General features: G+C 44.3%; 3 protein-coding genes across 7 annotated transcripts in view; 1 reads left to right on the forward strand and 2 right to left on the reverse strand.

Annotated features, from left to right (window-relative positions):
* LOC144067368 (uncharacterized) overlaps positions 1-27,974 on the forward strand; it is a 155,556-nt gene that overhangs the window by 28,517 nt on the left and 99,065 nt on the right. Inside the window, exons 10-13 of one of the 2 annotated variants that reach the window (XM_077591071.1) lie at positions 575-647; positions 4,217-4,247; positions 4,336-4,429; positions 4,523-4,576. In XM_077591071.1, the coding sequence (XP_077447197.1) occupies positions 575-647; positions 4,217-4,247; positions 4,336-4,429; positions 4,523-4,569 (245 nt within the window). In that variant the 3' untranslated portion in view covers positions 4,570-4,576. Of the gene's footprint in view, positions 1-574; positions 648-3,535; positions 3,610-4,216; positions 4,248-4,335; positions 4,430-4,522; positions 4,579-27,974 lie in introns of those variants that run through there. The other variant, XR_013297926.1, reaches the window with a different exon arrangement.
* Positions 216-2,038, reverse strand: edn1 (endothelin 1). Its single transcript, XM_077591070.1, has 4 exons — positions 1,845-2,038; positions 1,606-1,753; positions 1,366-1,524; positions 216-696 (listed from the first exon to the last, which is right to left on the reverse strand). The coding sequence occupies exons 1-4, from the start codon at positions 1,903-1,905 to the stop codon at positions 663-665; spliced, it is 402 nt and encodes a 133-aa protein (XP_077447196.1). The 5' UTR covers positions 1,906-2,038; the 3' UTR covers positions 216-662.
* hivep1 (HIVEP zinc finger 1) overlaps positions 5,397-27,974 on the reverse strand; it is a 39,228-nt gene continuing 16,650 nt past the window's right edge. For 3 of the 4 annotated variants that reach the window (XM_077591040.1, XM_077591039.1, XM_077591041.1), the window contains exons 4-13: positions 19,460-19,513; positions 12,678-18,133; positions 12,280-12,413; positions 12,019-12,194; positions 11,224-11,325; positions 10,047-10,471; positions 7,230-9,931; positions 6,949-7,051; positions 5,888-6,062; positions 5,397-5,530 (exon numbers count right to left, since the gene is read on the reverse strand). In XM_077591040.1, coding sequence (XP_077447166.1) covers positions 9,098-9,931; positions 10,047-10,471; positions 11,224-11,325; positions 12,019-12,194; positions 12,280-12,413; positions 12,678-18,133; positions 19,460-19,513 — 7,181 coding nt within the window. In that variant the 3' untranslated portion in view covers positions 5,397-5,530; positions 5,888-6,062; positions 6,949-7,051; positions 7,230-9,097. The remainder of the gene's footprint in view (positions 5,531-5,887; positions 6,063-6,948; positions 7,052-7,229; positions 9,932-10,046; positions 10,472-11,223; positions 11,326-12,018; positions 12,195-12,279; positions 12,414-12,677; positions 18,134-19,459; positions 19,514-27,974) is intronic. The other variant, XM_077591042.1, reaches the window with a different exon arrangement.

The following is a 27,974-nucleotide window of genomic DNA, read 5'->3' on the forward strand; positions in this document are numbered from 1 at the left end:
ATACGTATTTATTATCAAAATCTTCATCTGTTCATTTGATTGGCGCTTTCTATTCATAGGATGATATCATTTTAATATTTTCTATTTCTGTATTTCTTCCAATGTTTTGCTCAAAGAAGCATTTTATTGATTTGGACTTATCTGATTATTATAAGTATTGTAAATTCTGGAGGTCCATGTAAATTCAATTATTAAATAGACATGACTGGTTTTAAATAAACATATGCAAATTTATTCAAACATGGCCAGATTTTGGCATCTTGACATCAGTACATTTCATAGAAATGACAAACAATAGCACTTAACCAATATGGCTAGCAAATATACAAATAAATAGCATAATATATAAGACCTAGCATGGTGAGGAATGAAATACTTATTAAGGGAGAACCAATGAAATGAGAATTCCCATGCGCCTATTAGGTTAGGCATCCAAATTGCGGAAAATGATAATAATCCATAGATGGGAGTTCTTGTTGTTGTTGGTGGTGGTCTTTGAAATGTTGATAAATGTTCTTTTTGGCATGAACACTGGTGATAAAGTTGAAATATGGAAAAAAAATCTGGTCTTCAGTTCATCTGGATCTCCTTGTCTGTGTGTCTGCAACCAAGATGGAGGCCAGTGACATCCAAGTAGCGTCCATGAGGTAACATTTTGTCTTTTAGGGGGTCTCGATGTTCGCTAAAGTGTCCTCCCTGCAAGTCAAGTGGGAAAAAAAACTGTGATTAGAAGCCCGAGTTAAGAGCGTTTCAAGTATTTGCTGCAATTGAAATCATTTGGCATGGAAGGGGTTAACCTGTTGAATATTTTGCAATTCATTGATGGCTTTGATAGATTCATTTGTATTGTAATGGCACCTATCGGGATGAATTGGACATCTATCTCCATCAGAGATTGATGGATTGGATTGGTTAATCGGACTGCTAATCATCATTGGCATTGAATGGGTTAATAGATGAATCAGTTTTGCAACTCGTTGATGGATTTGATACATTAATATGCCACTATAGTTTGTCATTGAGCAAATGTTGTAGTTAAACCATGGATTCAAACGCTGTCAGTCAAAATGGATTGGACGTCTGTCACCGTCCATGGCGAGATTATTCTGTGGAATTATTTTGCAACTCGGTGATGGATTTGATACTTCCATCCCTTAACTGATTTAGCGATAAAGTCATTTTGAGATGAATCGACGGCGGCCAGTTGATAGACGAATAAATGGATTGTAAATACGCCAGTCAAAATGGATTAGCTAGACGTCAATCACCGTCAATGGCGGCGAATGACTGTTGCTAAAGTGCCCCAAAGGCGCTGACATTTTTACACGATTGTTATAAAGACATGCGGTTACGTGAACAACTCACCTGAGGTTGTCCTCGTCCGTCCTCTGGCAGAATCGGGCGCAGGTGAGGTCGCCCGGGTGGAGGCACCGGCACCGGGACCCCCGGGTGTCGTCGGCTGCGACCACCCGGACCGAACGCCTCTTTCTGGGAGCGTTGCCCAGGCCGTAAGAGACCAATCGCCTGAAAAGGGTGATTGAGAAAAACCGTCTTTTAGGAATACTGCCTTTTTATTGGCCATTTCTAAGTGGTTTGTCGACTTACTCGGGCGTGTTGACCCAGATGATGTCCAAATGGCAGAAGTAGACGCACTCCTTGTCCAAGAACGTAGCGCAGGAGCACCTTTTTCTGCGCACGTGGACGGCAGGGGACGCGCCGGGGGTCGTCGTGGCGTCGACGGGAGCCGCCAGTGCTGCAATGGATAGATAAATAGGCAATTGAGAAAAAAAGCTTCCTTTGACGGACTTGGTCTAATAAGACACTTGAAAGCTCTCCTTCTTTACCTGCGCTCCAAATCCAGGAGTGCGTGACAGATAAGACGGAAAGCAAAATGTAAATATCCATGGCTGGGCTTGGAGCTTTCCAAAAAAAAAAACCGAAGGAATAATCCAAGAGAAGGTAGAGGTCAGAAAACAAAAGTTGTCTGCCAGCGAGTACATGCGCGCTCAAGTTGATGTCGCCGTCAGTGAATGTTGTGGCCCCACGCGGCCGCTTTATACAAGTGCTTCTCCTCCCTCCTCCTCCCTCCTCCTCCTCCCACCTCTCCCCCCTTCCTCTCCTCCGCCTCCTACAATTGTCTGGCTTCTCCCCAGACGAATGTTGTCTGTGAGCTGATTGAGAATTGTGAATGTCATTGATATTTTTACAGGGGACAGTTGCGCTAGTTGGCCACAAGGTGGCAGGAATGTTCATGCGTTCGCTATGCTGTAAATTAAAAGAATGACTTTTTGGGGGGGGGGTTATACAAAATAGGTTTACTATACATGGGCATTTTTTAAAACACCGGTTTTACTATACATTGGCATATACATTTATAATACATAGTCGTTTAAAAAAAGCTTTACATGGGTGTTTTTTATTTACTTTTATTAAAGCCTTACTATACATTAGTGTTTTTTTATTTTAAAAAAAGGTCTTACTATACATGGTTGTTTAAAAAATAGGCTTTACTGTAAATTTACTTTTTAAATCTATTTATTTTTCTTAAAGCCATACTATACATGGGCCTTTTTTAAAACAAAAATGTCTTACTATAGTATAATGTATAGTAAAACATTTGTGTTAAAAAAAACACCTGTGTAGAGTCGAGCTTTTTTTTTAAATGACCATGTATAGTAAGACCTTTTTTTAAACGCCTATGTATTGTAAGGTTTTTAAAAAAGTAAATAAAAAAACACCTATGTAGCGTAAAGCTTTATAAACGACCATGTATATACATAGTTAGACTTTTGTTTAAAAAAATGTCCTTGTATAGTAAGGCTTTAATAAAAGTAAATAGATTGAAAAATAGATATATAGTATACATGGTCATTTAAAGAATAGGCTTTACTTCACACTGACTTAAAAAAAGAAAAGAAAAAATACATATATATATATATTTGTACATTGTATATATTTATTTACCTATAACAAAGCCTTACTATACATGGACATTTGTTAGGATTATTAGTCTTTTTTTAAACAAGTCTTACTATATATACATGGTCGTTTAAAAAGCTTTACTTTACATGGGTGTTTATTTTATACTTTTATTAAAGCCTTACTATACATTGGTGCTTTTTTTCCAAAAACAAAACAAAAAAACTAAAAAGGTCTTACTATATATGGCGATTAAAAAATAGGCTTTGCTTTACATGGACTTTTTAAAATCCATTTACTTTTATTAAAGCCTTACTATAGATTGGCATTTTTTAAACAAAGGTCTTACTACTATACTGTCATTTTAAAGCTTTACTCTACATGGGTGTTTTTTAACATAAAGGTTTTACTATGCATGGGCGTTTTTTGGTGACAAAGGTCTTACTATACATGGTCGTTAAAAAAGGCTTTACTTTACATGGGTGTTTTTATATCTACTTTTAGCTTTAGTTGAGAGTACAAACGACCTCGTAAGCGCGTTAAGCAAGCCACCATCTTTTCCACATTCAATATGGTGGTGCAATGTGGGCGTGGTTAAGACTAATGCGCACGCAACTGGGTAAATTAAGCACATGCGCAGTAACTCGCCTTTTCTCACAGCGTTTCTATGCTGTCGACGACTAACAAGAGGTAAGGCGTCGAGCAATTTACTGGCCTAAGTGCATTTTTATCACGCTACCGGGAGATTTTTTAGTCATCAATTGAGCCTAAAACGCTAACAAATCTGTTAGTTTAATGCCAGGTTGAACACACCGTCGACAATTGAAGTATGGGCTCCTTTTCCCACCGGCTGTGTCGCATGTGGCTAGCGTCCTTAGCATTAGCATTATCTTCCCATTTTACATCAATGGTATGTTAGCCGTTTTTCTCCATTATTGAGTCGTGTAGAAAGACTTTTAATCTAATCAAAATGAGTCGAGACATCAACGGACAGTTTTATGGGTACAGGCTCATGCAAAAATGACATAGAGGCACAATTTAATACCTGTTGTGTTGGGTTGTATTGAATGTAATGATAGTTTTCACTGCCAGTACTAAACACCCGTTTCCAATTAGTAATTGTTCTGTTTTCACAAAAATTAAGAGAACTTTCTCCTAGTTATTAATGTCAGTATGTATATTTAATCTTGTCTGGAAAATAGTATGGAACACTCACTTATTTTCATTCTTGATTGTTTATTAAATTTCTTGTAAGATTTCTATTTCTTGTAATAATTGTTTGCTAACTCCCAAATAGGCTGCAGGAGAGAAGACTGGGCCAGATTAAGGTAAATATACTTTACAAAAAAAACACAAAACTAGCTGTTGTATCTCCAGTCTCTATACATAATAACTTTTGCTCTTTTTTTGTGCAAGTTTTCCCTGTTTAGCCCCAACATGCAGTTCTTCCTGTGTACCCAGAACACTCGCAGCCTTGAGGTTGCAGGAGATGAAACTGAACAAGATCAAGGTAAAACTAGTTCCAAAAACAACACCATCCTATCTGTTGAATCTCCAGTCTCTCTATATATATGATAACTTTTGCTTCTTTTTTTGTTGCAAGTTTTCCCTGTGGCTCCTCCTGCGTGCCCTGAAAACTCACATCCTTGAGAATCCAGGCCAGATCAAGGTAAAAGTAGTTCCCCCACCCAAACTTATCAATTTAATCTCTAAAAATGCTAACTTTTGCATGCAACAGGGTCTCCAAGTGATCCCCAGATCTCTAAGGTAAGAAAGAACTTATTCTAGTTTTTTAAATAATTTTTATTACCGAGTCTGTTTTATTTTTTTTCCAAGTCCTTCTAGTTTTTATTTCTAAGTGTTAGAAATAAAAATTAGAAAGACTGTTTTATTTTTTTCCAAGTCTTTCTCATTTTTATTACTGACACTTAGAAATAAAAATGAGAAAGACTTTGTTTTACTTTTTTCCAAGTCTTTCTAATTTTTATTTCTAAGTGTTATTTTTATTACTAACACTTAGAAATAAAAACTAGAAAGACTTGGAAAAAAGTAAGTGTTATTTTTATTACTAACACTTAGAAATAAAAACTAGAAAGACTTGGAAAAAAGTAAAACAAACTCTTTCTCATTTTTATTTCTAAGTGTCAGTAATAAAAATGAGAAAGACTTGGAAAAAAATAAAAGTCTTTCTAATTTTTTTTCTTCCAAGTGTTAGTAATAAAAATAACACTTAGGGGAAAAAAAATTAAAAAGACTTGGAGAAAAAAAAAGTATTTTTAATTTTTTTTCCTCAAGTCTTTTTAATTTTTTTTTTTAACTAAGTCTTTTCTTTGTTATTTTTGCAGGTGGAGAAAAACAAGATTGGCCACATCAATCCTTCAGTGTTTCCAACTTCACTAATGTTTTCCTGTTAATAAAAACTTTAAACATGAAATTTTACTTGCATTTTGTTGATACATAAATGAAGAAAACATGTATATATGCACTTAGAAAATTTATTTTTCCACATTTTAAAGATAGGTTTTGGTGGGCTCTCCAGCATTTTAAAAAGCAGTGGTGCCTTCACCCATCTTTCAATGGATGAAGAATCTTCTCCCCTTTGGGTGGAATTCTGGAAAAAAACAAATAAAGGGGGTTAGGGTATGATAGATTAAATTCAATATTAAAAGAATTACCTTTGCTCAGTCAGCAGGCCTTCATTCCACTGCAGAGGTAGAGACTCAAGGGCCCTTATCCATACCTGTCAAGCTTTGCCGATAACTGCCCTTATAAATGATTGAGTCCCCTTACAAACACCAGTGTTTGTAAGTTTTTTTGGGGGTTCAATCATTTATAAGGGCAGTTATCGGCAGAGCTTGACAGGTATGGATAAGGGCCCTTGAGTCTCTACCTCTGCAGTGGAATGAAGGCCTGCTGACTGAGCAAAGGCAATTCTTTTAATATTGATAGAAAAATCTTAACTTAGTACCTGTTTCAGGTATGCTTATCCAGTCTATTTTCCATGTCCTCCAACAATCTTGCTGAGGAGTTGATCATTTGCTTCAGATGTAGTGGGAGATATGGGAAACATTCTGGACAGAGGTCAAAGGCTGTGCTGTCCTCCAATGTCACCTTTAGCGTTGATTTGGTAAACTTGAGTGGACCTTGAAAAGAAGCAAAATAGAAAGTAGTTTTAGTACACATTAAATGAAAATAATCAAATAACCTGAAACACAGGTACTAACTCATCCACAACTTTTGCCTTGACTTTGGTCTATGTCAAATTTAGCAGTTTTCTACAAAACACAACAGTGTGATTATGTAATTCCTTATTTAAACCATGTTGACGCACAAATGACCCATGTTATTTGATCCTGGATGAGTTTTTCAGTCTTTTTTTTAAATAAATATCCCCAAAAGTCAATCACTTCAGTTTTTCTCTTCATACACTGAGGAAAATGGTTATTTTACCATATGTTTAAACTGGAGTCAAAAAATACTCTTACTATTGTTGAATGAATGGCTCACTTAGGGTTTGTCAAAATTAAAAGGTCTATGCCAAGAGTATCGCAGTTAACTTGCACTATTGTTGAAGGAATGGCTCACTAAAGTTTTGTCAAAACTAAAAATGAAAAGGTCTAAGATAAAGGTGGAACAGGCTTGGCAACGATAAAAACTGAAGTAGGGGATCAATAGGGGGTGCCCTATTTAAAAGAAAAGAAAAAAAGTACTTTAGTGCTGCATCCTAGTAGCAAGGGTGGCACACGCTTAAGTATTTAAGATAAATAAATGGCAGAAAAAAATAGTGAATTAGCGATAATCGTTTATTCCTTACGCCTCAACTGATAGTACTTGTGTGGGCGAGTTATCCACACAGGTTCTTGCAATTTAAAATTAACACCAAATCAGTTAGTGATTTGATTCACAATTTAAATTTATCTTAAATGGGAAAACAAGCTAATTGAGCAAAGCCTTGACTACTGAACGCGGAGATTTACCGACACAGATAGAGAAATTAGAAACTATTTAAAAAAATAAAAAAGTACTCACTTTACTTACAAACATTTGCTCGTCATGGCGTCGACACGCTGCCTTTTTCGTCGTTTTGGCCGCATTCTTGATGTTTCCCAGCAGTCCGTGCTCGTTGCAGGAACTGAAACACAATGGAATGCTTTCTTTTTAAACATAAAGAGTTAGAGGTAACGCAATGTAGCCAATCTGTTAGCAAACATTTTGCAGTCTGCATCCACATGTGGCTACGAAGCATGCACCGTCAAATAGCACCCTTAAAATGGGAACTGGGGCTACGAAATCCCCAAATGACAACATACCGCATATGCTGGGTTGTCCTGGAAGAACTTTATCAGGTCTTTCTTCGTGAAAACGCCACTTCTGAGCTGCTCTCCAGTCGACCGCCGCACTGACTCATGGCTCATCCGCCATTTTGAAGGAGGCGGGCATTTGACCTTAGACCTTGGTCATGCGCATTTAACATAGACACAAAAACACATAGTTTTCCCAATAAAGTGCATTACACTAACACACGTTATTATGAAAACTATTTATTTTTGTGTGTCTATTTTTTGTGCATTTTACATCAACGCCTTCAGTATTACTACGTCTAAATAAATCAAGCCCATAATTAACTATTTTATGGCTATAAATGTTTCTTTACTGCAGCTACAGCTGCGACACATGTAAAAAGCATTAATAATAACCTCATTCATTTGAAAAACTGTAGCAATATAACCACCTTTTACTCACCCCAAAACTTTTATATTGCGGAATTTCCACTCTGTTATGCAACATCACCACTAGGTGTCGCTGTTTTCCTTTGCCTACACTTTTCCTTCTAACGCCAATGTGTTGTATCTTATCTAATGTGTTGCAGCTTGTAAAAGGACCGCAAAGATGCTCGATCCCAATACAAGTGATCAATTGAAGCATTGACGTCGATGGACGTCCTATTTATTTTGACTAGGAGCGTCAGATCCGGGTCAAAATAAATGAGACTGTCCTCGCCGTCAATGGCACCACCCCATCTTTTCAACAGGTAAACAGCAAGGTAGTTGTTTGTAAACAAATATTTACTTACACAGTTCCGAATATTGGTAGAGCAAAGTAAAGCTACCGTTTTGCACATATCCATGGACCAAAAAAATGGGCACTAGATGAGATTATAATAAATAGTGGAACACAGCATTTGTACACATGAACATTGCCCCGTAATCCATAAAAACAGTACAACAATTAGAATTCAATCAATTTACGCATGAGGAAAGTCATGTCCTCCATTTTGATGCATAAACAGGGTGTTCCAAAATGTTTGACCCCATTTCGCAGGCCAATCATTTTGACAATTTTTGTTGGAACTACCTCAAATATTCACAGCTTGTGTAAAAACGTTTCAATTTTTCTGTGTAACATTTGGTTTTGCTAAAATAATAGTTGCTACTCCAAAAATTGACCATGTATAGCAGGGGTAGGGAACCTTTGGCCCGGGAGCCACATGTGGCTCTTTGGATGGGCCACTTTAATCTTCAATTTTTGAATTAAACTTTTTCTGCATGCATGCATCCCATTGATTAGCATCAGGGTAACAATCTTGTTCAAAGAATTCCAAGACTTGTTGTGCAGGCTATTCTTATATTGTTTGGTTATCTCTGTTTCAGTTGAAGAGTAACAATTTGGAGGATGCAGGGAACAGAACCAACGACCTTTAGCGTGGTTAGCGGGCGCTCTACTTGGTGAGCTAAGTTTCGTTTAGCATTTCTTAACCTGAAAAGATAGAAATGGCATATGTTACACGCAAAAACTTGAAAATTTCTACACGAGCTGTGAAAATTTGAAGGGATACCATCGAAAATTATCCTAATTATTGGCCTACGAAATGGGGTCAGGTCAAATATTAAAGAACACCCTGTATATCGTCAACATAAGCCGCCACGATTGACTTTATACGGAATTATGTACAGGTTCCTAAACAAGAAACTCCATGAAAGGCACGATCGTCTATACAACATATACAAAAACCTTTTGGAATGGGGGGTTGGGAGGGTAATAAATGATTGGTCGTTAAGATTGCACGTAGAATATGAATGTCAGTGTCTGTGCTTTGAAAAAAGATTTGTTAGGAAAAACAAACCTCCGAAGAAGAGACTCTCTTTCAGTCTTAAAGTGACCACAAATTAGGAGTTCCTTAGGAGACGATTATCAGTCTGTCTTCGTCGTCGCTCGAAACTTCGTTATAATCGTTGATGCCGCTTTGCCAGCTGGACACGGGGGGCGCTTTCTTCGCTCCGTGGCCTTTAGGGACCCCGGTGTTCTTTTCCGGACCCGTGTCGCATTTTTCGCCTTCGGGCCGTTCCCAAGTTTGCGTTCGCTCCGTGGCGTCGCTGGCGGTCGGACCCGAGGCGCCCGCCGGGACCGCTCGGGGTACGTCCGGGGGGCTCGCCGTCGGGGAGGGTCGTCGGTGCGAGTCGGGCGAGCGAGGTAGAGGACCGAGAGAAGGGATGAGGGCGGGCAGGGCCATGTTGATGATCTGCAGGTCGGGCACCGGCGTTTGCGTGCCCGTGCTGCTCTGAGAGCCGGGGCTGGCGGCTAAGGCCGGGTAAAACTGGGGTAACGTTGGCCCCACCGGGTTCAGGGCGTCCACCGTCTTACCCAGCGGAAAGCACGCCAGCACGTTAGCCACGTTGGCCACGGGATCCCGGATCACCGGGGGCCGCGCGTTCGAGTCCGTCGTGTCCGGGCCGGGCTTCCGCTGGATGACGCTCACGGCCGGGAGGGTCAGCCGGACCGGACCGGCCCGGATCGGAAGCAGGGCCGCGTAGGCCGCGGGAACCAGTTGGATGCCTCCCAGGGGAAGAAGCATGTTGTAAGGGGAGCGCAAAGGTTGCTGGGAGTGCAGGGGGAGGTGACTGAAGAGGCGGCTTTCCGCTCGCCGCTGCGTTGGACTTTGGGTTTGCGTGCTTCGGTCCACCGGGGTGCTGGATTCAACTTTGGCCGAAAGGTGAGTGGAAGGAGATGGCTCCTGAAACAAGACAAAAACGGGGGCTTTTACTTGGATTTGCTAAACGCTATAGAATTTCCGTCATTTTCTACGGGTGGATCGCCGGTTGCAGACTGGGCTCTGCGATGAATTTCACCTGGCGGAGTCGAAATTCCATCCCCGGCGGACTAAGCGGCCCGTCGCAGTCCGGGTAGTCGATGGACATCTGCCCGCACGGCGACACCGGACTCATCATGTGCACGGACTCCGCGTCCGAGAAGTTGGAATCGGCCACGGCGACGGCTGGCATGTAATGGCGCCCGATCGGGGACAGTGGGCGTTCTACGGCGTCCGCTCGGAGGGAGCTGATGGACATCTGAGCCAGGAGGGCGCTCGGGATGCTCTCGGCGTCTTTGGACGGAAGGTGCTGCGGGCTGGCCGACACTGACGGGTTGGTGGACAAGCCGGACTCGGCTTGGCTGTCCTCCTCTTCCTCGTCCTCGTTCTCCTCTTCGTCGGGGCCTTCCGAGTCGTCGCCGTCGGAATCCTGCCGATCGGCGCTGCTCACTTGACTGCGGTCTCCTGCCAACCGCAAAGTGTGACCAGTCATGATACTGGATCACTTGAAAAATACAATTCAACTCTAAAAAGCAAGGGTGTCAGACTCGCGGGCCGCTTTAACGTCAACTTGATTTCACGTGGGACGGACCATTTTAGATAGAATATTTCGATTTTTTTCTTTCATAAATAGATTAAATGAACTGGATTAAAGGCCCTGAATATTCAGTTTTTTATAGATCTAAAACAATGTTTATTTTAGCTTTTTTAAATATATTTTTACATTTTACAAAATGATTTTTGAACTAAAAACACAGAAAAAATTGATTCAAAATGACAATTATTGATTTAAAAGGGGGAAAATCAGGAAATTTAATATACATCTATAGTCTTCATTTTAATTTGATTCTAAAACAGAAAGTCAGCACTCATGATTTACTTTCTCGGGCCACACAAAATGACACGGCGGGCCAGATTTGGTCCCCGGGCCGCCACTTTGACACATGCTTTATGAAATTGTTATATTGTGCGGTAACCCCAGTCTCAATCTGCAGAAGGACTTTCTGTATGTGGCTCCAGTTTTTTTTTACCTAGGTCTACAATGTCTTGTGTGTCTTGCTACTGCAACCAAGAAATTTCCCGAATACGGGATGAGATAAAGTTCTAATCTAATCTAATATGGCTATGTTAACCTTAACAAAATGCTGAATTTAATCTCCTGATGGCCTGCATTTATTTAAAAAAACAAAAGCAAGACAAAAATGTATGGTTTGTACCTGAATCCTCCGCATCTTGATCCTCACTCAGCCCGTTGGGCACCCCCATCTCCAAGCATTTTTTACTGTGCGCTTTGGACTTCATGTGCTTGGTCAGATTTCCTGCAAAGAGATATCAAGTAAGTCAGCTGTGATGGCCGGGTGGGTGTTTTAGAAGAACAAGTGTACCCCAGGAGATACTAATGGAAGACAAGAGTCTCTGGGCAAGCTCTGAGTAAGCGATAAAGACATTTTGAAATGAACGTGGGTTGTTCTGACAAAGTAGCGCTCCGCACTGTTACGTGGGAAGTGGGCAAGTTTGATAAGCAACACTGATTCGCACCATCTTTGTTTAAAGGGATGCTTTGCTTTGTTACACTTTGTTCATTTGCCCTACGATTGGATGTCAAACATACATTAAAATATATCTTTTTAAAAAGTCATTTGAGTCAAGCTTCTTTTTTTCCGATAAATCTTCCTCAGACTAAGCTTTGGGGAGCAATGAATATTTCAACTAAGTTAAATCCACCTGTTTTTATCGTTAAAAAAACAATACAATAAATTAACGCAGTAACAAAAAGTGTTAAAATCCCGAATACGGGATGAATAAAGTTATCCAATCCAGTCTAAAATGTGTACGTCTAGTACGTGTCATGGTTTATCTTCAACCCACACAAGGGACTAAAGATGGAAATGAGCACTCGGCGACAATCTTACATTAACATGAAAATAAATAAACTCCTTAATATGTGCGGTCCCTTATTAAATCAATCAAAATCCAACTCAAAGACGGTGTGCTAAAGCTGAAGTTGTCACCTTTGGTCTTGAAGGAGAAGTTGCAGTGGATGCAGTGATAGGGCCGAACGTCCGAGTGGGTGCGAATGTGTTTCCGCAACATGCTGGGTTTCTTGCAGCGGATCCCGCATTCCTCGCAGATGTATTTCCCGCGTCCCCGTCCACGTACGTAGACGTACTCCTCGTTGGATTTGTATCTGGTGATGGTCGAGAGAAGAGGAAGGCATCGTAAGAAGAGCAGAAAATCATTTCCTCAAGTTCACCCAAGGTCCAAAAGCCTACCCGCCGTCAAAGATTTTGATCCTCCTGGGCTCCGATTTGGACGCTGGCTCCTTTTCCGGCCCGTTGCTCGAATGAGTTTCGCTCGGCGCTTTATTTCTGGCTTCCACCGATCTCGTCTTTTGGGTCAGCGGCACCTGAAAAAGCAGGTTTCATTTTTTTATTCCATTTCTAAATACCAATGCGGTATGAAAACATTAAATGTCTGAAGCTACTTTCAAAAAATTTGACACGGCAGGTCACCAAAAATTGGCGTTAAACTTGATTTGGCGCTAAATATTTGATTTTCTGCTAGCCAGATGTCTAATCCATTTGTAGCTCCAATGGATTGGTCATTTGAAGAACAGATTGTCCTGGTGTTAAGCACATTGAAAGCGTTTTAATTCCATTATTATTCTTACCCTGGGCATGACGTCTTTCAGCTTGCCAGAGTAGGACAAGATGTCGGATTTCCCGGACGTCTTGATAGCCGAGGTGTAGAGGATTTTCTTGGAGTTCTGTTTGGAGTCCAGGAGAGACATGACCACTTTGGTGGGCAATCCCAACGGATTGGGATTGTTTGGGTTGACCGTCCAGGAAGCGTACGCCGACGTTTTCGGGTCGGACTGTTTCACGTGGAGAGACTTCCTCCTCATCAAGAAGCACCAGGTGAAAGTGGTGGTGGTCTTCAAGCTCGGGAAAGACAGGCGGTGGCTCTCCTTGGCGCTAAGCACGGTAACGGACACGGGTAGTTTGCCGTGGATATAACTCGACAGTCGCGGGGGAGATTTGGCGAGTTGCCAACCATGGTCTTCCACTTTGACTTGCGGTTTTAGGGATGGAGAACTCTGGCGATCGGGCGAAACGCTTTTCTCCTCGGGAATGACCGCGTTTCTGTCCTTCTCCAGTCCGGTACTATCCGGCGACATGGGCTTGACGTCGTCGAGGTCCTTCTCCGTTGGAACGCGGGGCAACGGAGGCGCTTCGGTCTCGATGGGGCTATCCCCCGGGTCGGTGGTGCAAACCTGGCGAACCAGCGTCAGTTTCCGCGGCCTGGTGACTTCCGACGAGTTGGAATTGAGATAATTGACGGAGCGGCCGTCCGTCAGGCAGGCGGCGCCGTTCTCGTCCTTGGCGCGTTTTTGATGTTTTTCCATGTAGATGTCCAAACTGTTGGCGGGGGATAGCATCCTCTTACTCGAGGCGATGGGCTCCTGTTGGGGGCAAAGCGTCACGGACGCCAGTTTCTGCGTGCAATGTAGAGAACCCAACGACGACCGTTCCCCGTTGGTGGGAGTCCGATCCTTCTGGATGACCGGTGGAGCGTGAGTTTCGGGAGGATGGGTTCCTTTGGCGTGAATCTGATCGTGAGTTATGAGAATCTGCGGCAATGTCCGTGTCAGACAGCTTGACGGGATCGCGTTTGAGGATTTTGTAATACTCAAAACGGGAGTGACGGCAGACATTGTTAAAAGCGGTAACGTCGACGCAGATTCTTGCGCGCCGCGGAATGGAAATGTTGTTTGGCTTGGCCTCGGAGTAGGACACGGCAGCTGGTATTTTGGCATGAGACGTTCGCTAGGGTCTTCCGATGGGGTCTTCTCACTCGCTAGCGAGATCTGGTTGACGGGTTGCGCTAGCTTTTGGCTTACTTCAACTCTGGATGTTTGGTGCCAAGGGTGAGGAAGGCCGTGGACTTGGGGTTGCTGTGTCAGGCTTCCCAAATGTATGCTTTGGACCACGCGTTGATTTCTTTGGAGGGGCACGTCTCCCGAATGGAGGACGAAGGGATAGGCTGTGGGAAATCTGTTGACAAGTTGGGGTCTGTTTTGGTTTAGAGAGCTTGCGTTGGCAATTGGGGCTTTGTCAAGATTGATGACGCCTTTCCGAACGGCTTGCTGATTGTCCGGGCAGATCTTCAGAGACATTTGGCGAACCAACGGCCCACGCCTCCTTTCGATGAGCGGGACCTGGGCCCCTTGCGCCGCCGTCGTGGCCGCGATCTTGGGATGGCCGACCGGCGATTGACCTCTCCTGGGAGAGCCGTTGCCGCAGTCCAAAGACTTGCTGCGGTAGTCGCAGGAAATTTCCACCGAGGGCCGAGTACAAGTGATCTGTTCCGAGGCGGCGCGGCGCATGGCTCCGGGTACGCCGAGGGTGCTGAGGACTTTTGGCTGACCTTGCGGCTCTGGAACTCTGGCGACGCCCTCGCCCGTGGACGGACTCTCCGATCGCGACGGTTCCTCCCGGTCGAAGGAGGCCGAAATGCTGGAACAGTGCGAGAGGGTGCTGTCCCGGCTCAGGCTTCGCGAGAGGCTGGACTCGAAGCTGGATTCGCCCGACGAGTGCTCCATTTGGGCCAGGCGAATCCTTTTCTTCTTCGGCGGGAGTTTCTCCGCGGGCAGTTTGGACAAACTCTCGCTCCGTTGAGGCCAGTTGAACTGATCGTTGTGTTTTTCCGATGGCTCCGAAGACTGCGTTTCGTGTTCTCGGTCCGGTTCTTCGGTGACCAGAATTTCGGGGACTTGGATGTTATTTTGACGAACCAGACGGCACGGTTGCGCGGGCGCGGCGGTCGTTGGGGTTGCCCCGGCGGCGGCGGCGGCGTCCGTGCATTGCTCCATTCTTCGATTCCTAAAATTGCTTTCGCTGACCTCGTTTGGTAACGTTTCGTGGTAAGCCTCGTCTGGTTTTGGTTTCGGGGCTTCTTGTTCACGACTATCCAGCGGAGAACTTCTCTCTGTGGATTCGGTCTCGAACGAACTGGGTCTGCTGAGGGAGTTGGTGTGTCTGATGACCGACGTACCGCTGCCTTGCCTCTGGATTTCGCCTCTGGCGGAGGCGCCGATCTGCGTCTCGCGGATCGGCGACAATCGGGAATCTGCCGGAGCCGTACCCCGTGCGACCAGTTGAATTTGAGGGAGCTGAGACGGGTTGCTTTTAGCCTGGATGTCAGCCATGACGGCGTGCTGGGGGAAAAGGGGGCTCCCGAGGGACGTCAGCAACTGCGCCGAGTCGAAACTGACGCAACAAGGCGGGTTGGTGTCCGTCGGCGATTGATCGTCCTCATCCCCGACGCTCTTCATCTTTCTTCTCTTTCGGAACGACGTCTGTTGGTCAATCGATGCCGGCCCGCCCGTCGATCTGGAAACCAAAGTGGGTTGCGCGTGGAAAACCTCTCGCTCGGCTTCCTTGACGACCACGGCCTTGTTTTTGGGCCCGTGGAGCTCCGAGCAGTAAAATTTCTTGTGCGTTTCAAAATTCTCTAACTTTCGGTACCGGTTTCGACAGGTTTCGCACTCGTACATGGTGCCTTTGTTTTGCTGCTGTTTCCTTTGCCTTTCCTGACCGTGCTCAAACGAGCGACTTCTCGCCACGTGTTCGGCGCCGTCGTTCGCGGCGTGATACGCGTCGTCCATGGAGCGAACGGTCGCGAGTCTGTGGCCTTCGCCGCTGGAAAAATCCTCCACCGCGGCTTGTCGGACCAAGGTCCGAGAATGGATGGCCGCGTCCGTGTTGGGGGTGGGCGGCCCCGACGAGAATACGTCGTCGTGGACATGGCTCTTCTCGTCGAAAGAGTGGCAGATTCGCAGAGGGTGCGGCAGTTGGGCGATATTGAGCGGAAACGTGGAGTGGCCGGGCGTGGTGGGCATCGAGTTGCTTCTGGTGATCGGCAAGCAATCCATCGGGGCGTATTGAGACGGTACGGAGAGAAGGAAAACCGGTTTGGATTTGTCGCCGGGCGTGAAGGGGGACTTGGGGATGTCGGAACTGGAACTGGACCTTCTTCCCATCGGTTTCAGGTCAAACTGAAAGGAGTCTTTGAAGATGTACGATTTGGGGGAGTCGATGCTGCCTCTCCTCGACAGCGACGTCCTCCTGGGTTTGACGCTGTCCAGTTGTTTGTTGTCCACCACCGCCTCGTTATCAGATATCAGTTTGGAAATTCTCTCTTCCAGCGAGAGGGCTTTCGTTTCCAACGGGGGCCGCATCGGCCCCCCCGGAGCTCGTGACCTCGGCTCCATCGCCATGTGCACGACCGCAGGAAGGGCGGGAGGGACGGCGGGATGGTCCCTCTTGGACGAGTCCGCCTCCGTCGCCGGCGTGATCTTGACGAAGGGGCTCGGCGGACTCATGGCTTGGTCGGCGCTTTCCGAGCGGGAGAAGTAGCCGGAGTCGGTGCTCCCGAGACTTCGAGGACTGAGCAGACACTTGGCTTGTTGCTGCTGGGAAATGTCCGTGGCTTGTTGGCGCTGGAGCTGAGCGTGCCCGCTCAGGAGCGGCGACTTGCACCGTTGGTCTTCGTCTTCGCTCACGGTATCGAGCGAGAGACTCGTACCGACCACCTCTCTCAGCGACGACAGGACCGCCACGTTGGATCTGGGGTTGACGACGGAGGGGAACTCCCTCTGCCGCTGCGAAGCGGCCTGTTCGGGCGCCGCGCCGGTGACTTGCGGGCTGTCCGCCCTCAGGGGCGAAACGTTAGCCGGGTAGACCACCACTTTGGGGAGAAGCGCCGCCGCTTTGGCCTCGTGGCTTCTCTGGACGACAGCCGTTTTGGTGGAGTCGAACGCGGGGTTGATTTCTCCGTAGTTTGCGGCGGCGCCCTGCGAGCCGTTTTCCGACAGGGCGGCGGCGCTGCTCTGCGACGAATCCGGATCCAGATCCACGGCGCTCCCCTCGTCGTCGTCGCTGTCCCCGCTCTCCTCCGCTTCCGAATGCGTCCCGCTCGCCTTGTCGGGATCGTGCGACGAGGCTCCGCCTCCCGACTCGGATCGGGCGATCAGGCCGAGTTTGATGGCGTGGGCGTGCGACTTCTTGTGCTTGTACAAGTTGCTCTTGGTCTTGAAGGAGAATCCGCAAGTGACGCAGGGGTACGGCCTTTCCCCCGTGTGAGACCTGATATGCTTGAGCAGGACGCTGGGTTTGGCGCAAGCCCGGTTGCAGTACTCGCACACATACTTTCCCGGCTTCTTGGGCTTCTGCTCCTTGGACAGCTGCTCGGCGGCGGCAAAGTTCACCACGGCGGCGATCTGAACGTGGTTGTTCCCGGGCGTCACCGGGACCCGAACGCTGCTGGGCACGCTGGCCGAGAGCGATTGGCAGGTGTGGACCATCGGCGGTTGGCTTTTGGGCAAGGCGTTGGAGCCCGAGGGCGCCGGCACGTGAGTTAGCGTCGACGGCCCGCTGTTAAAACCGAGGTGAAGACCGGCTTTCTCCCGATCGGACGCCACGGGGAGAAAACGTCGATTCCCGAAGTGGTCGTGCCCGCTTTCATGTAACGGCGCGGCAATGCCGATAAAGTGACCCTGTTTGTCCATGTAATATGTCTGCATAGGAGACGGGTGAGGACGGAGACCCACGTTGACGTTGACGTTGGCGGCCATGTTTGATACTTCCGTTGCTTTTGCGGCGGCGGCGACTTGGAAGGCGCTTTTCTTCTCGGCGAGCGTTAGCATGTCCGGCTCCATCGCCTTCAGGAGGACATCCAGCGGAGCGCCGGTGTGGTAAGGATCTTTATCGAGGCTGCACTCTTTGCTTGGCGCCACTTTTAGAGACGCATGGTCATCCGAAGTCGGCTGGCTTTCTTCTTCTTTTAGCTGTTCGGGGTCGCCGACCGATTCGCCTTTGTCGGGGAACGGTTCGAGCGCTTCGGCATCCTGCGTCTCCGTCGATGTCGAAGGTTGAGGGGAAGGAGTTTTGGAAGTGGGCGAGGAAGTGGTGCTTTCCTCTGGGCTTCCTCCTTCAACCGTTTGTGCAGTTTTCAACTGCAGCGGTTTCTTGACGGGAGATTTGGGGATTTTCTTTTGCTGGCTTTCCCCCACAATCTTTTTCCTCTTCAAGCCATCGATTCGTCGACTGCCTTCAGACGTAGTACCTGCAGGCAGATTCAGATTGGCTTTTAAAAAAACGGTCACTCTACGTTTAAGTTACAATGTTTTGTATGATTTAATGTAATATTCACACGTTGAACCTTTCGTGATCGTTTCTCCACTCAGGACACGTTACATAAAGCTAATTGCGCGTTGGCGAAGGTATTTCCCGAGGTCGCGCTTCCTCTAAGGTATTTGGCGTAATTAGGCCGACCGAGGAGGAACGCCCTGTCCTTTCTAATCCACGCCCTTAAAAGCGTCACCAGGACAAAAATACATGTGGAACACTTAGTTTCTCCCCACCATCTATTCCTAATCTCATCAACTCTTTCAGCGCCACTGACGGTGATAGATGTCCAATTGTCCAATGAGTTTATCAGTGGTAGACGTCCAAAATTCCTATTTGGGCGTCTATTGCCGTCAATGGGCGCCCACGATTAAAGAACGATAACAAGTCAAAGAGTTTTGTAGACCTTGTTTGTTTTTCTAAGAAGCTCATCTCCTTCATTGGCATTGACAGCGATATCCGTCAACTCTTTTTGAACTACAAACTTCTATTCATTTTAAGTTGTCAAAATTCCCCAAAACTGGAATGTCATTACAAATTTGAGTAAAATCAATGTTCTATTTATATGTATTATTTTATTTATTATATAATATTTATATGTATGTATATATATTTTCAACGTTAACATTTCCAAAAGTGACTGTAATCACAGAAGATATTTTCCCAAGTTATATAACTAACTATTTGATGTAAATTATAATCTAATCCATATATGTATTAGCATATTATAGCATATAAACAATGTATTATTTAATGAGTATTGATTTATTTATTGATTATTTATCTATTCGTTTGTTTGTTGTTATTTGAGCACTTCCGTACTTATTTAGGTTGTTGACTTCTTATGTTAATGACTTATTTATTAGTATTGCATTTATTTGTTTGTTTGTTTGTTGTTGTTGTTATGCGTGCACTTCCCTACTTATTTCTGTGGTTGACTATTTATATGTTCACTACTTATTTATTCTATTATTTATGCATTAGTTCTTGTTTTCATCTATTGTTTATCTATTTGTCTGTTTGTTTGTTGTCGTTATTTGTGCACTTTGCGGTGAAGCTTTAAATCTCATACTTGCAAAATGACAAAGGCATTCAATTTAATTTCAATTCAATTCAATGTAACTGAGCACCCACCTCAGAAAAATGAACCCCAAAATTAGCGGTTTAATTTTTTCTGCTTCATCTATCAGGTCTTTTTTTTTTTTTAAACAATTTGTAAACGCGAGTGAGCTTCTATGAAAGCCAAAATTCTCCAAGTTCTTACCTTTAGTCGAGCTCGGCGGGTCTTTCAGCTCCTTCTGGGCTTCTTCGATTTTATCTGCAAGGCAAGAACAAGGTCCATTTTGAGAAAGCGTGCAGAGGCCCACCAGTTCAAGTCATGCTAACGGGGATTCCTCCCACTCGGCCCCTGCTAAATGAAAACCAGATATTCTTCCACAGCCGGCGGAGCGCACCGTTCCAGAATGGAAAGTGCCGTCACCGCTTGTGTAACGCAACCAAACCAACGGATACATCTTTCAATTAAAGCTAACGGAAAAGCAAATTAGCAGAACTTGCCATGCTAACCTTGACATTGCCTTAGAAAGACCAGTCTAGTCAGTTTTGGATGTCTCACGGTGTCATTGCCAATGAAATAGAACTGTACGCCATCATTCAATGGCCGTTCCGACACCATACCTGTCAACCTCTGCCGATAACTGCCCTTATAAATGATTATGATTCCCCTTACAAACCCCCCCCAAAACCTTACAAACACCGTACGACCAGTCGTACGGTGTTTGTAAGGTTTTTGGGGGGTTTGTAAGGGGAATCATAATCATTTATAAGGGCAGTTATCGGCAGAGGTTGACAGGTATGCGACACTCCAACGTGAACATTTATTAAAGCTAGTCCTCCCATTTCAAACAAATTGAACGTAAACATCAGGGCGAGAATCTGGCAAAGTGGCGTACAGGAAAAGTGGAGGGAAAATCCAAATATATGACATGCGGGTAGCTTGGCTTTGCTGTGAAAGTGAAGGGAAAAATACATCCGTCCTGATTTTCCTGCTTTTCGTGACATCATTATTTGGAAGCCGCTGCTCGTTTTGGACCGCACAAATGTTACGGAAGGCCTAAAAGAAGGATGTTCTTTGCTCGCTGCCAAAATCACAGTAATTCCATGCCGGGAATATGTGGAGAAGCCAGGATGGGGTCAGTGGATTATGTCATTGTGTGTGTTACAAGTCACACCCTTCGCCGTCCGTGGCTTTTCTTCTATGGCGACCGGGCGCACGCCACGCATTACATAATGTGCTTTCATGCAGAGCTGTGGCGGAGCAAAACAAAGGCACCCCGCCAGCACAAATGCAACCACGGCATTTGTTTAGCGCGCCTCGGAGGTATTCGGCGAGATCGGGGATTCTCCCTTTTGCCGTTACGGTATTCGCCGACTAATGGATGCCATCTCGGAGAGCGGTGCCATGATTTGCCGCTTTCTTGTTTGAACAGCTCGCCTTTTACGCCCCGTGTCGAGTTTCTGGAGCGCCAGTCAACCGTGGCACGTGTAATTAAGATCCGGTGTACATTTTGTTAGCGGTTTGCGTATGATTTCAATTGCTGTTCTTACATAACTGACCGCAAACAAGACCTCTGGTGCTGAATGACACCCGTGAAGACATTACTCGGAAACGATCGGTCGAAAAAGCACCGGGGTTCTTCATTGGCTGCCATAGACGTCCAGTCAAAATGGATTGGACGTCTACCACCGTCAATGGCACTGAATGATAAGCTTTTGCAGGCAGTCTTTCGGGTTTAAACGATATGGAGGTCAATGGCAAGGGAAAACACTAGTGAAAAATAAAGACATTTGTTTGGCAGGACACAACAACTAACAATCAGTTTAGATATAAAAAAAATAAATTAAAAAAGCACACTGATTTCCTGGTTGGAAAAGGGAAAACAAGTGAGGATGAGGAGAAAAAACTAAATGTAAATATTATTTTGGGAAGACATATATAACAAATAATCAGTTTGGACCCCCAAAAAACTTGAAAACTTATAGTTGGCACCCTGATTTTGTCGTTGGAAAAGGGAAAACAACAGCGGCGATGAGACGGGAATTATTAATTAAATTGCGTTATTTTGAGAAGACTTACCAAACAACTAATCTGTTCGAATAAAAAAAAAGTTGTGTAATTGGTACCCTGATCTCTCAGGTGGAAAAGGGAAAAAAACAATGGATGGGTGAGTGGGGGAAAAAAAACAAAAAAAAGTGCATTATTTTGTGAAGGCGTAACCGCTACCAAAAAATGAGCAAGGGAGTCTGCCTCCTTTTTGGTTGCTGCCATGACAACAGCACAATCCTACGTGACTGCACAGTGCAGACTGGGATGAGGTGGAAATGGGATTAGTAGCGCCCCAAAGGCCAGACTCAGGTCCTTGCTCGTGGTTTCGCCTTGAATTCCAATGCAAACCCCCAAACCTTAGCGATAATCAGCACTATAGAATTAAACTCAACGATTAAAAAGTCCATCCAAAACAGGAACACTTGGCCTTTTTTGGTTGACATAGTCTCTCACAAAGCGTTCCTTTCAAATTCTGAGACCGAAAACAAAACTAAAACTTCCCTTCTTTGGCTGAGGGAAAATAAGGAAGCCCGTATCTCTCGGCACCGCCTCCCAACCGACCACCAGGCCGAAAATAAAACCTGGTAAAGCGTCATTTTTGGAACCGTCTGCGCCGTCCGCCCAAACAAATGCCGGCGGCTTCGTCGTGGCATCTTTTCAAAATGGCGCCGAGAGTCCATATGCGCAATGTTTACTCGTTTGGGGCCTCTCCGTGGGCTTTTCTCAGTCAAGCTGCCGCTTTCCCCGCGAGCGTCAAAGATCTCCGCTCGGCTTGTTTTGATATAACAGCATCTGCGAGCGGGCGATAGCATTAGTATGCACGGCAGCGCGCCATCCTTTACGGTCTCGGCAGATGGACCCTGCGCCAACGGTAAAGGACGAGTCGACGGGGACGTCCTTTACTTCTTTTTTTTTTTTCTTTGACTGGTACGGGTTGCGGTTTACAAATCAGGATGCCTCAAAGTGCGGCTTTCGGATGGAACGGAGGGAGATGACGAGATGCCGGTCGACAGCTGCCCCCTTCGTCTTTGTCATGGCGCCGAAGACTATTATGTAACTCCGGCACCTTCACCAGTAGACTGTACACGCCCATCTTTGTGCCTGACATAAAAAAATAACCTCGTCGAGACTGCATTTTTTTGGTCAAGGGCATTTGATTTGTGCTATAATAATAAGAGTCTGGAGCATTAGGTGGAAAAGGGAAAATGAGAAGGCGGAGAAAACACTATGTAAGGTGTAACCACTAGCAAATAATCAGTTGAGATTTAAAAATGTTTACTATTGAAGCTCTATTTTTTTTAGGTGGAAAAGGGAAAACAAGAAGGCGGAGAAAACAAAACTATGTAAGGTGTAACCACTAGCAAATCAGTTTGGATTTAAAAATGTTTACTATTGACGCCCTAATTTGTTTTAGGTGGAAAAGGGAAAACAACAAAAAACTAATTGATTTTTAAAATGAAGATGTAACCACTAATAAATACATTTCATTTACGCATCCATGCACAAATTAGGATTTTTTTTGGTACCCTTTAGCTGCTCATTCGCTCCTCCCAGTCAAAATTGATTGGACATCTGAAGGTTGAGCATTCACAGCCAGTCCTCCCAGTTTAAATGAATTGGTATCGCCGTCAAAACCATACAATGAGTGAAATACTAAGTGGAAAGTGGCTATTTCTGTGTCTATAAACATTACATTCATGTATAAATTCTATAGACATAAACCTGAAATGTAACAAAGACAATGATTCCTCTTTTTAAAAATAGTACAATATTAATTGCTCATATTTAAGTCGTTTTTGCATGACCCAAAAAAGTTAAAAGTCCTATCATGACAAAAAAGGTGACTTATTTGTCTCTAAATTACGTTATACCTCCATTTTTAGCCAAAGAGTCACTCCATCCGCCAACGCAAGACTAATTCTGACAAAGTCTTCCTATAACTGCATTTCAGCGTACTTCCTGTAGAGTGACAAGACTGGAGTTTTGCAGCCGTAAGCTGCTGAGCCGTGCATTAAGTGGTCATAACCGTTGCGTCAGCACCAGACAAATTCGTTATCTTTGCAGACATGCCTGTTTGAGGACAAAATAAAGTGTGTGTGTGTGTGTGTGGGGGGGGGGGGGGGTGACGTGCTTCAAAAGGCTAATAAATCAATCTGAGGTCAAACAATGATTGGGCGCTCAGGAATCCCCTAGCCAAGAGAGTCATATAGTCAGTCCATCATCCTCTATCGGCGTTAACTCGGGATGATTCTCATTATCTCCGACTGACTCGCTGCGTCTAATCTACTGGACACAAAGGGAGTGACGGAATGAAGAAAAGATGAAAGACTGCGTGGGTTTGTTTTTGTGTCTCTTTGTAGAGATGACTTCCTCAATTTCCGAGTCCAATCTGACAAAAACACTCAGATCTTGAGTCCAAGATGTACCGTATTATCTTAAACACCTCTGCGTATAAACCGTACCATTAACATTGCCTTAAAATCGTAGAATTTTACGATTTCTCGCGTATATGCCGCCCATATATAAAAACATATTGGTCGCATTGTCTTGCGTTAAGGCGTTTCGTTTTTATCACCTTGCAGTTTCGTGCATATCGAGTCTAATTTGTGCGCATATAAGCCGAACCCATCATTTTTTTTTAGTTATAAATACGGTGTATATGCGAGAAAATCGAGTAACTAGCGGTCGCGTTTTGGCTGCCACCGAGGAAGATAGACGTCCAATCTTTTGACTTTTTGACGGCGCGTTGGTTAAAAAGTGAGATGAGGCCGCGTGTAGACTTTTTATATCCACTGTACGTACAGTTCTGCTGCCCCCGCAGGAAACTGTAGGTGGCAGAAGCAGCAGATTGCAGGCCATTGAATATTGGGTGTGCGTGGGCACCCGTGTGAAAAATGGATGCGAGAAGAAAATACCAGCGTTTTAACTCCTTCAAGTAGGACATCATTTACTAAATGAAGAGTGAGAAAACACGTAAGCCAGCAAACAGCAACTTCCCTTTTCTCCAAAAAAAGAACCTAAAACAAGTTACACGTCAAGGCCCATCCTGTGGTGACCTCAAGTTTGCGTTCAAAAAAAAATATATATATATATATATGACATGGGCGATTCCCTTTACTGAGCTCAGCTGTGTTGTCAAGCGTTGGGTTTTGTGGACAGGAAGTGTGTGTGTGTGTGTGTGTGTGTGTGTGTGTGTGTGTGTGTGTGTGTGTGTGTGTGTGTGTCGGTGTGCTTGAGTGTGAGAACTGTGCATGTGCAGTCAAGAAATGGGGTTGTCTTTTTGATCGCTAGCTGTGGTGTTTGATCTGTTTGAACTGGGAGAGGCCGGCAACGAATCCATGTTCCCAACCCTCCCAATTCAAACGGATTGGATGTGGAGGTCTGTCAGTCGTGACCGGACGTTTGGTCGACCGGACGTTTGGTAGAACGGACGTTTGGTCGCCGGGTTCGCTCGCTGTCAAATTATGAGTTTACTGTTGATATTTTGATATTAAATATTTAGATATTAAACTCACTCTCTCTCATGATTATAATTTTGAGAGCTGGTTTCAACAGTAACAACCCGGCGACCAAACGTCCGTTCGACCAAACGTCCGTTCGACCAAATGTCTGTTCGACCAAACGTCCGTTCGACCAAACGTCCGGTCGACCAAACGTCCGGTCGACCAAACGTCCGGTCGACCAAACGTCCGGGGACCAAACGTCTTTCGACGAAACGTCCGAGTACCCTGTCAGTGGGAGCCAATGAATGAATGAGAAATTCTGCAGTTGATCACAAAGTGGCAAACCTCCCCGGTGAAACCAGTTTGAATGGATTTGGACATCTATCTCCGCCAGTGCAACCGAAGTGGATGAGATCATCTTTTAAACGATGTTGTCATGACGCAAGTGGTTGAAAATGGATTGGACGTCTATCGCCGTCACTGGCAATGAAACATGATTATTGACAGATTCATCAGTGGAACCATTTTGCAATGAATTCATCCCTTTCAAAAGAGGACTACAAGTGTGGCAATTTCAGAACGCATCAACCGGGTCAATTCATTTCAGGCCTGCAAACAAAAAGGGAAGAAGTTTGCCCGCCTGCCGTTCGGAGGCGGAACGAAACTAAAAAGGCAACCAAAAAAAAAAAAGAAGGGAAAGTCTACCCGAGCTTGCGCAACGCCAGGCTTTCCAAACAGAACAAAATGTTCATTTCTTACCGCGTGACCGCCGGGCTCACGTTGGGTCCGACTTAAAAAGGACGCCGAGTGTCTCCGTTTGCGTTCCCCGGCGAGAAAAGTCGGCACGTACGTGCTCGCGCCGCTGTCAAAACAGTCCCGGCTGCGTTTCCGCCCTATCAGCTGGAGCGCTGCAGCGGTTTTGGGGCGTTGCCAGCGGTTTCCTCAGAATAATGTGACGAGGAGGGGAATTCCTGTAAGGCCCGGCCGGGAACGGAGGAGGAGGAGGAGGAGGAGGAGGAGGAGGAGGAGGAGGAGGAGGAGGAGGTGCCCAACCGAGGCCCACGGGGCAGGAGGGGAGGGGAGGAGGGCCCACGTCACTTAAATCGGCTTCGGCGCCCTCCGGGGTATCCTTGGCTCCGTCCCTCCCCCCTCCTGTTTTGTTTGGCCCAAAGGGGGCGGGACTTACTGATCCCTCCCAACTACCGGTTGCCCAACAGCAGGTGATAGGGACATGGCGGTGCGGTTTTCTCTTCCTTTTTTTTTCTTCAGAATGGCATGGGTGTTAACTCATTGGCTGCCATAGACGGAGATAAATGTCCAATTTAGCGGCTCAATGTTTTTCTACGTCGTGGTTAAAGGTTTGAGTCTGCAGATTAAAGTTAATCATGTTACCGTCAAAGCATTTATGGATATCATTCATTCGTTCATCTTCTGTAATGTTTATACTAGCAAGGTGCGCAGGGGTGCTGTTTCACTGTAGCCATTTTATGACTATATAAGTCAGTCAGTTAAAGTTGGAATTTAGGTAACTCATTTTAATACTACGAAAAAAATCCATTTCTGTTTTCATTTTTTTTAATTATTTTTTATTTATGATGGTTTTTACTATTTTTCTAAATTATTGTTATATTTATGATGGTCTTTACTATATTTTTAAAATTATTTTACATTTATGATGTTTTTTACTATATTTTTAAAATTATTTTACATTTATGATGTTTTTACTATATTTTTAAAATTATTTTAAATTTATGATGTTTTTATTATTTAATTATTTTATATTTATGATATGTTTTTTATTATATTTGATAATTATTTAAAATTTATATTTGAGAATTTATTATAGCATTCATGCCTACTTATTAAAGTGATACAATAATGACTAAGACAATAATTATTTATAATATTAAAGTTGATTATTTATTTTTAAAACTAAAATAGTCCCTTTCCCACTAAAAGGCTACGTTACAGTTTCAACTTTGATAACATTAATAAATTCTACGGCTGTCAAATATACTGTACATGGTAATAATTTGGCATGTATCAAACTCGCATTTATGCCAAAGTTTAAGATTTAACTTTAATATCACAAGTTCACAATGTGATTTAAGTTAAAAACGTCATTTGAATGTCTAAACTTGAATATTAAACGTCAGTTTTAACTCATTGTGGTCAGATGGCTCCGAATAAGCTAATATTTATCATGCACACATTTAAAAAAAACTTAAAGCACGAGGACTATTTTAAAAACATGTTTCTATTTGGCATGAGATAAAACCTGAAGTAAAAAGTGGGGGGGAAAGCCAGCCCAAAGTTGACGAGATGTCACCCAACCAAGCTAAAGTGTATCTTGGCCGTACTTCAGACGCCAGGAAAAAAACAACAACAACTTGGCACATCTTTCCGTGCCGAAAGCGGTAATGGAAATGCAAATGAGGACGGAAAGAGTTGAGTCAAGCTCCACTGAAAATCCCAACGGAAAAGCCCGTTAGGTCACTTTGGAATGGCTCGCCATTGGGTTTTTAAGGTGAAGCACATGCTGGATTTTTCTCTTTTAAAAAAAAAACTTTCTGCGTCAAAAACACACCGAATGACTACTCGGTCAGACTGGTTTTTTGTTTTTTTTGTTTTGTCAGACTTTGACCTCTCCGCTTGAACTTCCGCAAGTATGCTGAATGACCCCCCCCTTAAAAAAGTGCTTTAATTTTACAGGCAGCCCGCAAAAAAAGCGACGAAAACATTTTCTCAGGCGCGCATTTTGCTGTATCATTGGTTAGGAATAGACACGTCAAAGGCACAATTTGGCTGTGTAATTACGTTGGGTGAGGCGGGAACATAAAATTGCTGCTGGTGAAATAAATAAAGCAAAAACAAATGGTGAGTCAGAGTTGACAAAAGGTAAATTTGTGTTGTGTTTGTGCCTGTACGGCGTTGGAAATTTCCTAAACTAAATTAAGGGCGTTATTCATACTAGGGAAATCCATCCTTTGTATTTGAGTGCGGTTTCTTTTCACAGAAAAAATATTACAAGTGACGCAGGATTTGTCAAAGAAAACACCTTAAAACTATGACAAAAAAGGGAAAAATATAAACAAGTAATTTTATTTGAGCCCCTTATTGGAGTTAGTTTTGTATTTTTTTTAATTCAGTTTTTGATTAAAGAAATTAAAGTGGGGGAAAACAATAAACATTTTTAAGCACTTTTTTATATTCTCTTTTGAACTAAAAAA

This window comes from Stigmatopora argus, chromosome 21 (assembly GCF_051989625.1).
Source record: "Stigmatopora argus isolate UIUO_Sarg chromosome 21, RoL_Sarg_1.0, whole genome shotgun sequence".
NCBI classification, from domain to species: Eukaryota; Metazoa; Chordata; class Actinopteri; order Syngnathiformes; family Syngnathidae; genus Stigmatopora; species Stigmatopora argus.